Here is a 16,092-nt window from a genome sequence, read left to right as displayed (position 1 = left end):
TGAGTACAATATATCCCGGGCCCGCCCCTAGCATGCATGGCTGCCTGGCCAGCGAGCTCAAGCGAAGAATTCGTATCCGTCTAAAAAAAAAAAGGGCGTAAAACGCTCTCCCACCGAACTGAAACTGTATCATAATGTCACTTACACACTATAATATATGTTTTGTATATAGCTATCATAGAAAAATCTACAACTTTTTAAGGTTACAATTATTTCCTGTCTGTCAGCTCCTAAAATGGTTTTCCAAATGATACATGCAGGTTTTAGTCTCTAGTGCGAGGAGGATAGATGATAAGACCAACATCCGGGTATCACCACACCTTTGGCTTTTATTTTTTCAATCGCACTACCGTAATTCTCATCTCATTGTATTACATGCAGTTAACAATTTAAGCTCCTCACCATAACTCTCAAATAAGAATATTTTTGGTGTTTCTTAAACTGGATATACCATAGCATTGCATGTACTAATCTTTAGATCTGGGAACTAAAAGCGAAGCACGCTCGTTATACACTATAAACCTATGTTTACAATACCAAATGGCATCGCACGAAAAATACATGCACGAGATATAATAATTTTACACTATAAATATATTGACAGACTCTGTGAACCAACTTAATAGGCATCTATACAAAGTTCTAATTAACTTCTCTGAGATCTCGCACTTTAGAAGACATTAAATTGTTCTATATACATTATTGTCATGTAAAGGACTGCTTCCCTGTGTTATGTTATGATAGTCTTTATCAAGATTATTTATGATATTACGGTTATTTATATTCCTACACCAGTGTTGACACTTAGGCAACTTATAAGTCATTGATGTTGTTTATAGAAATCACCTATTTTAGTCGTTTCCCATTAATTTCAGGCATTAATTTAAATCATGAATGTATTTCTTATGATTGACGCTTTGAAATAATGACATAATTACACTATAGAAGCCTATTCCAACTATCCAGTAGAGCGCAGCTTCCTCACCAAACTTTGGACTAAACAAGATAGTAAAGAAATCGGTATTCGGACAGGTGCACGTACACGTAAAGAGAGGTCTTAGGCTGTGTGCAAATATATCATGAATTATTTCTTTATGATTACTTTAATACACTGTACATCACTTGTACTTAATATTTCGAACATGATTAATGATGCTGAAATCCTCTCTTCTTGAAGTCTAACTAAATTAGTAAATCAAGTTCAAAAACCATCTTCAAGTAAGCTGGAACTAGACGGATTGTCAAACAGCCATAGCAAGGAATTCACGGAAACGCAGAAATGGTAACAGTAAAGTAAGGTCATTTCATGTAATAAATTTATCCTTCTTTTTCATTCGGAATCTTTAGAATGTATTGATTATTGATAACTGGAACTATTCTTTTGTATATTTATTTGGCAACTACTGAGAAATAAGCCAGAAGAAATAAAAACTAAAATGTCGTTTGGCAACTGAGGCCCATTCTCCCGTCAGTATTTGTTTTGGTCCAGCAAAGGCGAGGCGAGGAACAAGAACAAGCAGGTTAAAAATGGTAACATTAACGGAAGATATGGTTATTGCACGGTCCAAAGGTTCGGACCTGCATAATATACGGAAGTTAAACTGCTGGTACGTATAAAATAGATTATTATTTAGTAGTTGCAGTTCACTGAACATATCTTTTTAGCGCAGGTGCAAAAGACCCTTTTTCACCTTTGACCTCACTAATATACCACTTACGAAGGTTGTTGACGCATTTCATGTATTGTTTCTGAAGTGCTATTTTATTTAGAAAACCGTAATAATTACATGTAATGGCTGCGATACGTAGTTTCATAAATAATGAAGAATCATGTATTGACTATTTCTGTCACTGAATGAAATATTTATTCGTTGAACTTGAAAATGTAATGAATACGTCAGATGATTGCAACAGCACATACTTCGATTTCATACCGTTTACTATGATGTACATATGCATTTGTTAAAAATACTTTAATTCTTCCTCAAAGGTTGAAGGAGCTCCACCCCTTTACTAATCTTGGCATCCTTCCATCAATTTCTTGCCATATGATATATTTTATTTATTTTGTATGGATTATTGATACTAATTGTGCAATTTATATAAAGAATAAGATCACAATAAGATAAAATGTTATTTTGATGCCTCAGGGGTGATTATATATTATACAGGGTTTGCAGAGAAATAATTTTACTGGAAGCTAGGAGGGTTGTATGTTGTGAATGGGGTAATTTCTTTAATTGTAGAGTGAACTGACACTACTTATTATATAGACAAACAAATATTTCACTGTGTATATAAATGAAAATGTTAATGTTTGTCATTAGTATGAGACTGGTGTTAATTGTATTAATTATCAAACACTATCAATTGAACTATCGAAACAGAATGCTTAAATGGCTTAATTAAAATGAGAGAAATGTATATGACATATTTTGATATTGATTTCAATAGTTGTTTTGTACCAGAACATGTGAGTTGTCAATAGGTAATGAAAAATGGAAACTAGATATTTTCCTAAACATCTTACCTAAATCATCATTGGGCAAACAGCATTATATTAAACTAACAGGATTTCTGTATGTAGTAGTGTGTGGTATTTATGTTGTGCAATACTAGTAAATTCTTAAAACTTATGTGATTACTTAAATTAGTAATAATAAAGATTGACATTGTCATAGTGATGATCCTACCAATTGGACATCGGAAGTAATCCTCTTCCCACCAACTGTCTTCAGAATCTGTCAACAACCTCACATGTATAGGTGCAGCCCTGAGAGGCTGACACTCAGTCTCTAGAGTCTAGACTATATCCAGGCTTTGTGTCAACTTTTACTTCTTTTTTTTTTTTTTTTTTCTTTCTCCATACAAGAACTTATATCTAACTTCTTTTCTCTTCCTCCTTCCGGTTCTGGTGCATGGCTAAAGGCCATAAACCTTATAAATCAATGAATCGGTCTTCCTCCTTCCCTACCATAGCTTCCTCCCCTTCCTCCTCTGATTTATTTTACACATTATTTTCTTCACATATTTCTTCTCATTTTACTCCTGCTTCTCTTCTTCATCCTCATCCTCCTCCTCTGTCACATGTTCCTCCAACAAAAACAAGTCAAGGATATTTTCCCATTTAGTTATATGGGAAGGCCATTGCTATACTCCATTGAAGGAGTGATTGTGCCAACAGCACTGTATGGGGCAGAAACATGGAACATAAGAGAGGAAGAGAGAAGGAGTTGGAATGTGTTTGAGATGAGGTGTCCGTGAAGTATGATGGGGGTTACTAGGCTAGATAGAGTGAGAAATGAGGTGAGGAGAAGAACGGGGGTGGAAAGGGAGTTGGGAGATAGGGTTGATGAAAGAATATTAGGATGGTTTGGACACATGGAAAGAATGAGTGAAGAAAGACTAGTAAAAGAGGTATGGAAGGCAGATGTGGAGGGAGTGAACATGCGGGGACGTCCTAGGATGAAATGGATGGATGGGGTGAAGGGGGCTTTGGGGAAGAGGGGAATGTCTGTTGAGGAAGGACAGGAGAGGACAGAAGACAGGAGTGAATGGAGAATGGTTGTATATGGATGATGATGTGATGCATGAGGTGGAATGGGGGGTGAAGTAGTATGTGTGAGCAAGATTTGACGCAGCCTGAAGGGATTTCTCCCCGTCTTCTCCTTTTATGCATGGGGGGACGGAGAGGGGGGGTTGCCAATTTAATGAAGCAGCCTTGCTGTGGATGTGCTGTGTCTTGCGACACTGCTTCTGACCCAGGGCAGTGGACAAGGTGCAGGGATGACCCGTCATCCAGGAGGTGCTAAGATAAGAGAGAGGGTGGAGGAGTGTGGAGTGTATTCAGGGATGGAATGGATGGGAATGATTTTATGCCTTTTCCTTTTTGGCTACCTCCCTTGTAAGGGGGAAAGTGCCTTGGTATATGTATGTATTGCTATACTTTTTTAATTTCTTCCAGTCACAGTTCTGTCTTGCCCCATCTTTTACATCATAAGAATCCCAGCTAGTGAAGTACAATTGGAGTACAACATAACTCCAGCACTCGGTAGAATGTAAAAGATGTATTTTATAGTATTAATGCTCTTTGATTTAAAAATTATTTTTCCAAAGGTTCATTTATTATTAATATTAACATTGTCATAACTTTCTATAAATACTTGAGGCTCAAGATAAGGTTGGGATTTGAAACCTCATTTCAGAGGGAAGAAATAGTAAAGGTTTTTTGAATGCTTTCTCACAATTTATCTATTTTCCATCAATGACCTGTCAAAGCTGTGTTTATTACATTTCCGAATATAATCCAGAAATTATCCATAGGGTCAACCCTCTTGTATTGGGTCGGTTTGGACACATGGAAAGAATGAGTGAAGAAAGATTAGCAAAAGAGGAGTGGAAGGCAGAGGTGGATGGAATGAACTTGAGAGGATGACCAAGATGAGATGGATGGATTGGGTGAAAGGGGTTTTGAGGAAGAGGAGAATGACTTTTGAATCAAGGAAGGGAGAAGGTAAAGATAGGGTTGAGTGAAGAATGGTTGTGTATAGATGATACTTTGATGCAGCGTGAAGAGATTTCCCCCGTTTTCTCTATTTTCCGCATGAGGGGACGGGGGTCACTGATTAAGTGAAGTGGCCTTACTGTGGATATACAGTACTGTGTCTTGCTGGATTGCTTATGACCTGGGCAGTGAGCAGGAGACATGGACGACCCTTCATCCACAAGGAGCTAAGATGGGAAGATAACAAGGGTTGTGGATGGGAGTGGGTGCATGCCTTTGACTTGGCTACCTCCCGTATAAGGGGGAAGGGAGCCCTTGGTATATAGATAGATAAACCCAGTCGCATCCATCAGGAGGTGCAGCTACGCGGTTGCCGACACTCGTTTTCCAGAATGAGCTCAAAATCTCTCCAACTTCAGCTGTATTTCTTAAACCCTTAGACCCATGGAGAGCTGACAACTGGCAAGTGCTTTGTTGCTTTGTCCTGCTGCTTTCACCCAGTGACATAGAAATAGTCCCACACCAAGACAACATTGAGGAAAATCCATGATAACAATTATTGACAAGGGCAGTATGAAATGCAAAGGTGAGCTTTTTGAGTTTATTCCTTTGTTTTGAATCTGAGTCCTTCTTCAGAGAGATTACAACTGCATAACCAATCTCTTCTGTAATCTCTCTGAAGAAGTGCAGCCCAAAATGTCAAGGAGTAAACACGAAAAGTTCACTACTGTGTTTTGTTCTACTCCTACCAATACAGACAAGTAAATTTCTTCCTTTAGAGATCTGTGGGAGGATGTGAGTACTGATGCCAGTCACTCTAGTGCAGTAGGACCTTCATTTAATGAAACTCAATGCAACAGTTATTATCAAGTCTTCCATAATTTCCCATGTGAGTAAATTTATTAAGTGTGTGTGGATATATATACACATACACACACACAAGGGTAAATAAAAAAGTTCATGGAATTTTTACAATAAATGTATTTAACTGAAGTGAGCAAATACAAAGCACTTGTTTTTCAACATATTACCATCCTGCATATACACTTCTTAGGACAATGTTTTCACCTTTTTAAGCCATCTCTGAAGAACTTGGCTGTCCTCTTTAAAGCATTTTTAGCTTCTTCCAAGTTTTCAAAGCAGGCTTTGGAAAGAGGAAGAACTCTTATGGGGCAATATCTGGACAGTAAGGTGGTTATGGTAACACTTCCCATCGAATCTCTTGTATCACATCCTTCGCAGCTCTCGCATAACATGCTGGTGCATTGTCATAGTAAAAGAGGATTCGACCATACACATTTCCTCGCTGTTTTTTAACCAGTGCAGCCCTCAATTTCTGTAAAACTCCTGCATAGTAAGGTCCATTAACAGTTCTTTTTCTGTCAAGGAAGTCTATAAGTATCACTTCTTCTGAATCTCAGAACATGGTGGCCATCATTTTCTGAACTGAACTTTCAGATTTGAACTTGATTGGTCCAGATGATCCAAGTGGAACCCATTGTTTGGACTGCAGTTTAGTTTCAGGATCCTACTGGTAGATCCAGGTCTCGTTGCTTGTAATGATTTGACTTGTAAAGAGCTCTTCATCAGCCTCAATTTTGCTCAGAATCGCCATTGAAGTATCAGTTTGAAGAATAAGCTGGTTTGGGTGCAACATTTTTGAGACCCATCATGCAGAAAACTTAGTGAGTCCTAGATAATCAAGCAAAATTGAATTTGCTGAACCATATGATATTTCCAGGGACAAAGTGATTTGATTAAATATTGGTCTACTATCCTTTTCAATTGGATTTCTAACAGCATCAATCATTTTATAATTTTTTGATGTTCGTAGTCTCTCTGTTCAAAGATAGTCTTCCAGGTCTTCCCTGCCTTCTCGGAATTGCTGAATCCACTTGTAGCTAGTTGTTTTCTTTGGAGCATCATCACCATAAAGTCTCTGTAAAGCCTCGATAATCTGCATTCCCTTCCATTCATGTTTCACCAAGAATATGTTCACTCTTCTCTCAAAATTGCCCATTTTCATGGTTCAAGAAAGCAATTTTGTTTAATAGAATCTTCACTCTGTAGTAGTCACTGCATAACAAATTACAAGTAACTGACAGCGAGCTAAGGCTTCAGTGATGTGTACCACTACTTGGGTTCGAGCAGTGGCCATATTCTGTGAACTTTTTGATCTCCCCTCATATATATCTTGTGATATCTTCTGATTTGTATTTAGTGTATTGGAAGTACGACTGATGTGGTGTAAGCAAAATCAGCAACTTCATATGCTTCATAGTCCTTCCTCCCTCCCCCCTAGTCCTTAGAAAACATGATGAAAATCTTAGTCCTCATCACTATCTTTTCAGTATATTATGATATAAATGAGGACCAAGAACTGGAGTGAGAAGTCATGACATGATAAACTGTGATAGTGTTTATGCATACCATTGTGTATATGATGAAAGGTTTTCATATAGATAATGGCAAACATTCAACTGAATTTATGTAGAATAAGGAAGTGGTTTTAAAATGGCAGTGCTGTGCATATGTTTAAGAAATTATATTTAGAATAACTGATGCAAAACAACATGTGTACATGTTGGCATGTACGAATATCTTCAACAGTGATACCACAATAAATCTAGATTTTCTCTTGTAAGTAAATTGATCATTTTCAAGCCTATTTTAGGATTTGTCTCTTATATATTTGTTTAGATGATTATCATGTGGAATTGATAGCAAAGATTTGACAGATGAGCTATGAAAATATTGTAAAATATATTTATTTCATCCTCCCTAAATAGGGTTCCCTGTTCCAACCTTATCTAAACTTTGATTATGCCTAAGAAAAAGTATTGTATCATTTATTATATTGTAATTAATCTTAAGAAATAACAATGAGGCCATGAGAAATAGATCTGGGGATGAATACAAGAAGACTGTAAGAGGGAAGTGATTGTGCACACATCACTGTATGGGGCAGAGAACTGGAAGGATTAAGAAGTATGGTAGAGGTAACAAGGTTGGACATACTGAGAAACCTGGAGGTGAGGCGGAGAGCAGGGTTGAAAGGAGCCGACAAATAGGGTCGATCAAAGACTACTTGGAACGATTTGGGTATATGGAAAAAATGAGTGAAGGAAAACCAACAAAAAGAATGGAAGGCAGAGTTGAATAGAGGGAACTTGAGCACAAGACAAAGAATGAGATGGATGGTATGAAGGGCATTGAATACTAAAGGAATGTGAAGCAGGGAAGGGAGAGGACAAAAAATTTATGTAAGAGGAGAGTGGATGGCAACATATGAGGAAATTACAAGGCATGAAAGTGTTTCTTCTTGTCTACTCTTGTTTGTTTCATGAGGGGAAGAAAATCACCATGTAATTAAATGGTAAGCGTGAACCAGTTCCAGCTATCAGGGCCTGCTGTGGATGGGTTTTTCTTGCTGCAATGCTTCTGACCTAATAAGTGAGCAGGGGACAGGGATGACTCCTCGTGTATGAGGAGCTAAGATGGAAGGGACACTAGAAGAGTGTTTAGATGGGTGAAGGGTGGGTGTATGCTTTGACTCGACTACCCATCCCTTGTAAGGGTAAGAAGGTCTTTTGGTATTTGTACTTGTGTAAGTGTATGAGCAGCAATACTATATATATATATATATATATTTATCAATCCATGTTTGCCTCAAACTTTATTGTTCGTTTCATCATTTCCAAGTATGTGTGTTGCTATTAACCATTTGCAGCTGTCTTCAGTGTGTACCATACAGCATGTACTGATATTAGATTACATTTGCCATTTTTGACACCATTTTTTTTTTTTTTTTTTTTTTTTTTTTTTTTTTTTATGCATTTATTTTTTTGTCAAGGTTTGTAAGTTTTATATTATCTTTTAATGTTATTCTCATTTGCAGTATAGTTCCATCAGCACACGTGTTTATGTTGCTGGTCAATCAGTTTGTTTATATAATAATCTACAATGAGTGTGATGGGTACTGGCATTGATCCTTGTGTGATTCCTAAAGTAATTTTTCACCACTTTGATGATTGTTCTTTTGTTGTTTTTATCTTAATTTCTTCCAAGAAATCCAAGTGTTTACCTCCAGCTCTTTCATAACACTGAGTTTCTGTTTTGAATAAATTACATGGCTACCCCCCCCCCCCCCCGTGTAAGGTGGAAAAAGCCTTTGGTTTATGTATGTACCTGGTAATCAGTTATTGCATTGATTTTTACTAAGTGGTAAAGCTGCAGCTACTCAGTGGTCCATTGGTCCTCGGAACCTCCCACAGATCTCTCTGGGAAGAAACTTAGGACTGCTTTCTCTGTTGTATCAGTGTGGAACTATTTTTATGTCATCGGCTCAGAGTGGTAGGGAGAGGAGAGGAATTGTCAGATGTCAGCTCTTCATGTGTGAATAAATGTAAGATGATGATGATATGGTTTAATGTCCCAAACTCCTCCGTATCGGAAGGCTAGGATGGTGCCCCTTTACAGAGGACTTTGTAGCTTGGAATTTAATGAACTATGCCCTTGGTTCAACTTTGCCGATGGTGGGGTTCGAATCGCCATCCCCTCAACCATCGGCGCAAGTAACAACACCCTAACTCGGGCCTAATCCAGAGACGGAGTACCAGCTCCTCAGGGCTGCACCTTCAGATGAAAGTAAGGGGGTTGACGGGTTTTAAAAATGGGCAGCTTCACTGCCCTTGTAACAGGACCACCACATGCCATGTTATTGGTCCCTTCCATTTTAACCTCTTCCATACAAGTCAAATAATCTTGTATTAGACTGCCTGATGTATGATGATGCATCACAATATGCGCATTATGAAATATAAAGTTACAGCTGTTATTCTTGTTCTCTTTAACCCAGAATATTTATACATACATATACTGAAGGCTTTTTCCCCCTTACACGGGAGGTAGCCAAAAAGAAAAAGGCATAGAAACCACTCCCACCCATTCCATTCCCTACATATTCCACTCCCCTCCACCCTCCTCCCTCCCTCTTATCTTGGCACCTCCTGGATGACGGGTCAGCCCTGCATACTGTCCACTGCCCTGGGTCCAAAGCAGTGTCGCAAGACACAGCACATCTACAGCAAGGCCGCTTCATAAATTCGGCGACCCTCCCTCTCCGTCCCCTCATGCAGAAAAGGAGAAGACTGGGAGAAATCCCTTTGGGCTGCGTCAAATTTTTTCTCGTACATACTTCCTCACCTCCCATCCCCCACCCACTCCCCCTCATGCATCACAGCATCATCCATACACAACCCTTCTCCATTCACCCATCTTCTGTCCTCTCCCGTCCTTCCTCCAGAATATTTGTAACCATAGAAAACACAAACCTATTCACAGAATACAGGGGCCACTCAGCTATGCCAACAAAATAAAAATAATCAGGATGCCAATGCTGACATTCTTGTATACCCTCTCACACCTCATGAAGCCTATGTAGGTGTCATTATATTGTAAGGGTTAAAAGTCTCGTAACATCACACTTTCCTTTGCAGGGGCAGTGAACTTGCAGATGTGTCAGTAGTTCGGAAGTTACCCAACGTGGAAGTTTTGTCATTAAGGTAAGGATGGTGACTTTTTCAGGTGTAAATAGTAATCTGTCTTGCTCTAGTATTCACCTGCAGGAGACCTGTGGATCTCATGCAGCCAGCCGCAACCACTAGCTCCGTCCTTAAGTGATTTCATGAAAAGATTTTATGTTGCTGTGTGGAAGGGATGAGTGTAGGGCAGTATAGAATAAGGTGCCTTGTGTCTTCTCTCTGATGGTTACATCTGGGTCAATTTTGATAATGACAGATAATTTGAAATGTTTTCTCATGACGCACAACATGGCCTACCAAGTACAACATATACACTCCACAATAGACTGCCAAATTTTGTACTTCATATTTCTACAGAAATCAACCCAGCAGAGAAATTGTTTCAAAGAAATCATTTGGGTCACCACCCAGCACTAAAACAATAATAACACTGAATTAGCCTGACATCACACACCAGTTACCCAAGATGCAAACACCACACAGAAGACACAGAACACCTTGTTCTACACTGCCCAATGCTTATTCCTTCCAGACAGAAACCCAAAACCTCTTCAAGTGCCAGAACTGAACTAGTAGCTGTGACCAGTTTTCTGAAAGCTATAGGTCTTCTACAAGAGAGAATCTAGGCAACAGATTGGTTTTATTGATTGATATGTTTGTCCAAAACTGGTATTATCATATTCCAAAAACAGAAATTAACCAGTACAATTGTCCATTCAACCCATGAAATACTAACATAATATTCCATTTCAGTGTGAACCGAATTGCAACACTGGCAGACTTCCAGGCCTGCCACAACCTCCAGGAATTATACATTCGTAAGAACAACATTACTGACATCAATGAGGTTCTGTACTTGCGTGAGTTACCCAAGTTGCGCAGTCTCTGGCTTGCTGACAACCCATGTGCTGAGTTTGAACAGTAAGTATCTGCCTTTTTTTTATATGATCAAATTACAAAAGAATGAAAATTGGATATCTTTGGAGGATGGTGTCAGGATTGAGAGTAAAAGTAGATCAAGGATTTTGTGGGTAGATGGTCTCAATGAAACTGAGAGTTTGTGGTCAGGAAGTTGAACACAAATGTGTATATGTGACAGAGTTAGAGTAAAGCAACCTGTACCAAAAGAGGGGCACATTGGAAATGAACTGGTAGTATTGCTGGGACAGTGGTAATGTACAATCTTCATGTGGAGTAAAGAGAAAGAATAAAAGTTGTGAAGATGTTCCTGTCCCATACTTAACCATCTTGCTTTGAAAGTAATAGCAGTGTGAGTTAAGAAAGAAGTTATAATAATAGTAATGATAAAAATAATAAGGTTAAGTGACACAAAAACGAGCAGGACACATTGAAGGGATCGCATGGTTGCAAAAGAGATGCGAAAGAAGGATGCAAGAGTACATATTTACATTAAGCTCCTTCCTATTGGTCTCCCTCCTACTACTTCAGCTACCACTCAGTCCCTAAAATCTTAGCGAGTATGTTATATCATTGACTGTGTTATATATAGGTGGAGCAATGGAGAAGGATGTGTTCTGTTTCATCCGTGTGTTGACATTAGGTGGTGTTGGGGGTGAGGTTTATTTTCTCCTTATTTTCTTTTAGTGTTGGGTGGTGTGATAGTAGGCATACTAATAAGACTCATTAGTGTTGTACAATGTTTCATCTAGATTTATATCATAAGGTTTGTAGCTGGGTACTTATGTGTATACTTTTTATTTTCTTCATTGTTTCTGTAACACTTACAAGGATGAACAGTGATGAATGTGGTGGCAAGGTAGAGAGCAAGGATGGAAAGAGAGCAGTCTGATAGGGTGCACAATTCTGTGTGAAAGCCCTTGACTCTTCTTGCCCTTATCATTGCATCACCCAAACACAACAAAAAAAAACTATATCACCAGCATGTTACCTGAACATCTATAACTTGTACCATACAATACATCCATACAAAAAATACATTCTGATCACAAATGAGCTCCATCTTACAAGTAAGGTAGCCCCCATAGAAAAATCCCTCCCAAGATAGACAAGAACCACAAAAGCATGGCTGTGTTCAGGTCACCATCCAGCACTAAGACCATACAAACACATAATAGGCCTGGCCACAAAAACAAACTGCCCCAGATGCAACCATCTTGCAGAAGACACTGATCACCTCATTTTACACTGCTCCACCTTAGCCATACCCTAACAATTCAATATTTCTTCCTTGAGTAACTTATGGTACAATCCAGTGGCTGTTGCCAGTGACCTTGGAGCAGCTGTGAGTTTCCTGCAAAAGAAACCTGGATCAATGGATTCATTGATCATGACATTCACATAAACTTGTATAAGGGGGTATATAAGGATGAAAAGGAGGTTGTACTGTATTATGAGTGCTGGTACTGTTGTAAGGATTGATTTTTTTATGTAATAAGGGGGAAAAAGCCTTGGTATATGTATGTATGTAATAAAGTTTTGTATATTAGGTTTTGAGACCTTAAAATATACATACATACATACATACATATACCAAGGCTTTTTCCCCCTTACAAGGGAGGTAGCCAAAAAGGAAAAGGCATAAAATCATTTTCACCCATTCCATCCCTGAATACACTCCACACCCCTCCACCCTCCCTCTTATCTTAGCACCTCTTGGATGACGGATCATCCCTGCACCTTGTCCACTGCCCTGGGTCAGAAGCAGTGTCATAAGACACAGCACATCCACAGCAAGGCCGCTTCATTAAATCGGCGATCCCCCCCTCTCTGTCCCCCCATTGCATGAAAGGAGAAGATCAGGAGAAATCCCTTCGGGCTGCGTCAACTTTTGCTCACACATACTACCTCACCCCCCATCCCCCCGCCCATTCCACCTCATGCAATCACAACATCATCCATATACAACCATTCTCCATTCACCCCTGTCTTCTGTCCTCTCCCGTCCTTCCTCAACACACATTCCCCTCTTCCCCAAAGCCCCCTTCACCCCATCCATCCACCTCATCCTAGGACGTCCCCTTATGTTCACTCCCTCCACATCTGCCTTCCATACCTCTTTTACTAGTCTTTCTTCACTCATTCTTTCCATGTGTCCAAACCATCCTAATACTCTTTCATCAACCCTATCTCCCAACTCCCTTTCCACCCCTGTTCTCCTCCTCACCTCCTCATTTCTCACTCTATCTAGCCTAGTAACCCCCATCATACTTCTCAGACACCTCATCTCAAACACATTCCAACTCCTTCTCTCTTCCTCTCTTATGTTCCATGTTTCTGCCCCATACAGTGCTGTTGGCACAATCACTCCTTCATACAGTCTCCTCTTAGCATCCATTCCCAAATGTCTATTCCTCATCACACTCTTTAATCCACCAAGGGATGTACTCGCTTCTCTCAACCTACATTCTACCTCCACTTTCACTCCACCTTTTCTTGCCACATTTGCACCCAAGTATCTAAAACTATCCACTTCCTCCAGTTGCTCTCCCTTAATGCTCACTTCCAGTCTACTGTCACTTTCACCCCTTGTACATCTCATCACCTTACTTTTACCCACATTTATCTTTAGCTTTTTTCTATCACATACTCTCCCAAACTCTGCCACCAACTTCCTCAATCCCTCCTCCGATCCTGCCACAAGCGCAGTGTCGTCCGCAAACAACAGCTGGCTCACCTCCCACTTTTCTCCATTATCTTTAACCATCTCCAATCCCTGACCCACTACCCTTGCATTTACCTCTCGCACCACCCCGTCCATGTATAAGTTGAACAGCCAGGGCGACATAACGCATCCTTGATGAAGTCCTACCTTTACCTCGAACCACTCACTCTCTCCCTTTCTAATCCTGACACAAGCTCTACTATCATAAAAACTCTTGACAGCTCCTAGAAGCTTTCCTCCTATCCCGTATATCTGCATAACCTCCCACAGTGCCTTTCTGTCTACCCTATCATAAGCCTTTTCCAGATCCATAAAAGCCCAAAAAACATCCTTCCCCTTTCCTATAGCTTTCTCACATATCTGTCTTACCACAAAGATCTGATCTACACAACCTCTACCTGTCCTAAATCCACACTGTTCCTCACCAATTACTCCTGTTCCTCTCCTAATCCTCTCAATCAAGATCCTCCCATAAGCCTTCCCAACTACACTTAACATGCTAATCCCTCTGAAACTACTACATTCACACTTGTCCCCTTTTCCCTTGTAAAGAGGAACTACACAGGCACTCCTCCAGTCCTCCGGCACTCTACCCTCTCTCCAGCAAACATTAAATAACTTCACCAGCCAGTCCACCATCACTGTACCTCCCTTTTTCAGACATTCTGCATGGCATCCATCCAGACCAGGTGCCTTACCTGCTTTCATCATCTTAACAACTGCCTTCACCTCATCCTTCCTTATTTCTCCTCCATTCTCCTCACTCATCACTCTCATTTTCTTCGCATTTCCCACTGCAGCTATCTTTCCCTCCCTATCCTCCTTCACATTTAGCAACTCCCTAAAATATTCTGCCCATCTTCCCCTTACTGCCTTCTCTTCCATTATCATCTCTCCATCTGCACCTTTTACCTTTTCTTCTACTTGATTCACCTCCTCTTCCTCTCTTAATTTCTTTCCAAAACATCTTTTTATTACTTTCAAAATTTTCTGTCAAACTCTTACCCATTTCACATCTGCTCTCTTCTTTGCCTCCTTTACCTTTTGCTTTACTTCTCTTTTCTTTTCTTTGTACCTCTCATATGACTCCCTCGTCCTATTTTGTAACCAATCTGTGAAAGCTCGCTTCTTCTCTTCTACAACCTTCTTTGTTTCCTCATCCCACCATTCACTACCCTTTCTTCTATTTCCTCCTGTCCTTCTTGTTCCACACACCATCCTTGCACACTTTATGACTCCCTCCTTGAACCATCCCCATTCCTCCTCCACACCTAGCTCTACTCTATCCTTTACTCCCTCCCACTCCTCCTTCAGCTTCTTTTTGTACTCCTCCTCCTTTTCCTTTTCATTCAAAGAGTTCACTCTAAGAACCTCCCTACCTTTTGTCCCTTTCCTCTTTCTCCATCTATCCTCCACTCTCAACTTACCTTCCACCAAAAAATGATCTGATATTCCCCCACCCTCTCCCCTTAGCACATGTACATCCTTAACTCTTCCTATCATAATCCTATTTACCACTACATAATCCATTAGCGCTCTATCTACCACCCTTCCCTCCACCACCCTCTCTCATGTGTACTTATGCTTGACTTTCTTCCGAAACACTGTATTTGCTATCATCAACTCTCTTTCTAGACACATTTCCACCATCAACTCTCCACTACGATTCTTTCCTGGAACTCCACATTTCCCAACCACTCCATCGATTGGACCATTTCCTACCCTAGCATTAAGGTCTCCCAGTACTATTACATTGACATTTCTTCCTAAATCCTCTATGCACTCATTTAAATCTATCCAAAAGGCCTCCCTTTCTTCTACACTCTTCTCACTGCCAGGCCCATATGCACTTACAAAGACCCACATCTCCTTTCCCAGTTTCACCTTCATCCACATTATCCTTGAGGAAGCCTCCTTCCACTCCACTACACGTTTACCTATCTCTTCACTTACTAGAATAGCCACCCCTTCCCTCCCTCGCCCTCTCTTCACTCCTGATAACCTCCCACTTACACTCCCAAACTTACACTCACCCTTCCCTTTCAACTTAGTTTCACTCAAAGCCAACACATCCATCTTTCTTCTCACAAACATACTACCTATCTCTTCCCTTTTACTCTCATCTGTACCACATCCACGCACATTAAAAGACCCAAACCTTAGGGTGCTGGTCCGAAAACTCCCAGACCCTCTTATGCCTTTACTTTTTCGTTTAGGAATGTCCCCTGTGGGGCTACAAGGAGAAGGATGCCTAGTCCCAATCCCCGTCATATTTGGCATTCAGCTACCAGCCCCATGGCCTGCACCTCCTCCGTCCAGTGACAAGCAAAAACCAGACTGGTCAGACTGCAGTAATGCCACCACCCAGCATTGAAACGGTATCAATGCAGAATAGGCCCGGC

General features: G+C 40.2%; 1 protein-coding gene across 4 annotated transcripts in view; it reads left to right on the top strand.

Moving 5' to 3' along the window:
• The first annotated feature begins 1,465 nt into the window (after window positions 1-1,465).
• LOC143040591 (uncharacterized) overlaps window positions 1,466-16,092 on the top strand; it is a 57,245-nt gene continuing 42,618 nt past the window's right edge. For 3 of the 4 annotated variants that reach the window (XM_076211685.1, XM_076211688.1, XM_076211684.1), the window contains exons 1-3: window positions 1,466-1,607; window positions 10,003-10,068; window positions 10,801-10,968. In XM_076211685.1, coding sequence (XP_076067800.1) covers window positions 1,528-1,607; window positions 10,003-10,068; window positions 10,801-10,968 — 314 coding nt within the window. In that variant the 5' untranslated portion in view covers window positions 1,466-1,527. Of the gene's footprint in view, window positions 1,608-3,964; window positions 4,059-10,002; window positions 10,069-10,800; window positions 10,969-16,092 lie in introns of all 4 variants that reach the window. The other variant, XM_076211686.1, reaches the window with a different exon arrangement.

Source organism: Oratosquilla oratoria, chromosome 29, assembly GCF_046742065.1.
Source record: "Oratosquilla oratoria isolate Oo_2021 chromosome 29, ASM4674206v1, whole genome shotgun sequence".
NCBI classification, from domain to species: Eukaryota; Metazoa; Arthropoda; class Malacostraca; order Stomatopoda; family Squillidae; genus Oratosquilla; species Oratosquilla oratoria.
The sequence above is the reverse complement of the archived record's forward strand: the minus strand, read 5'-3'. Positions and strand labels throughout refer to the sequence as shown.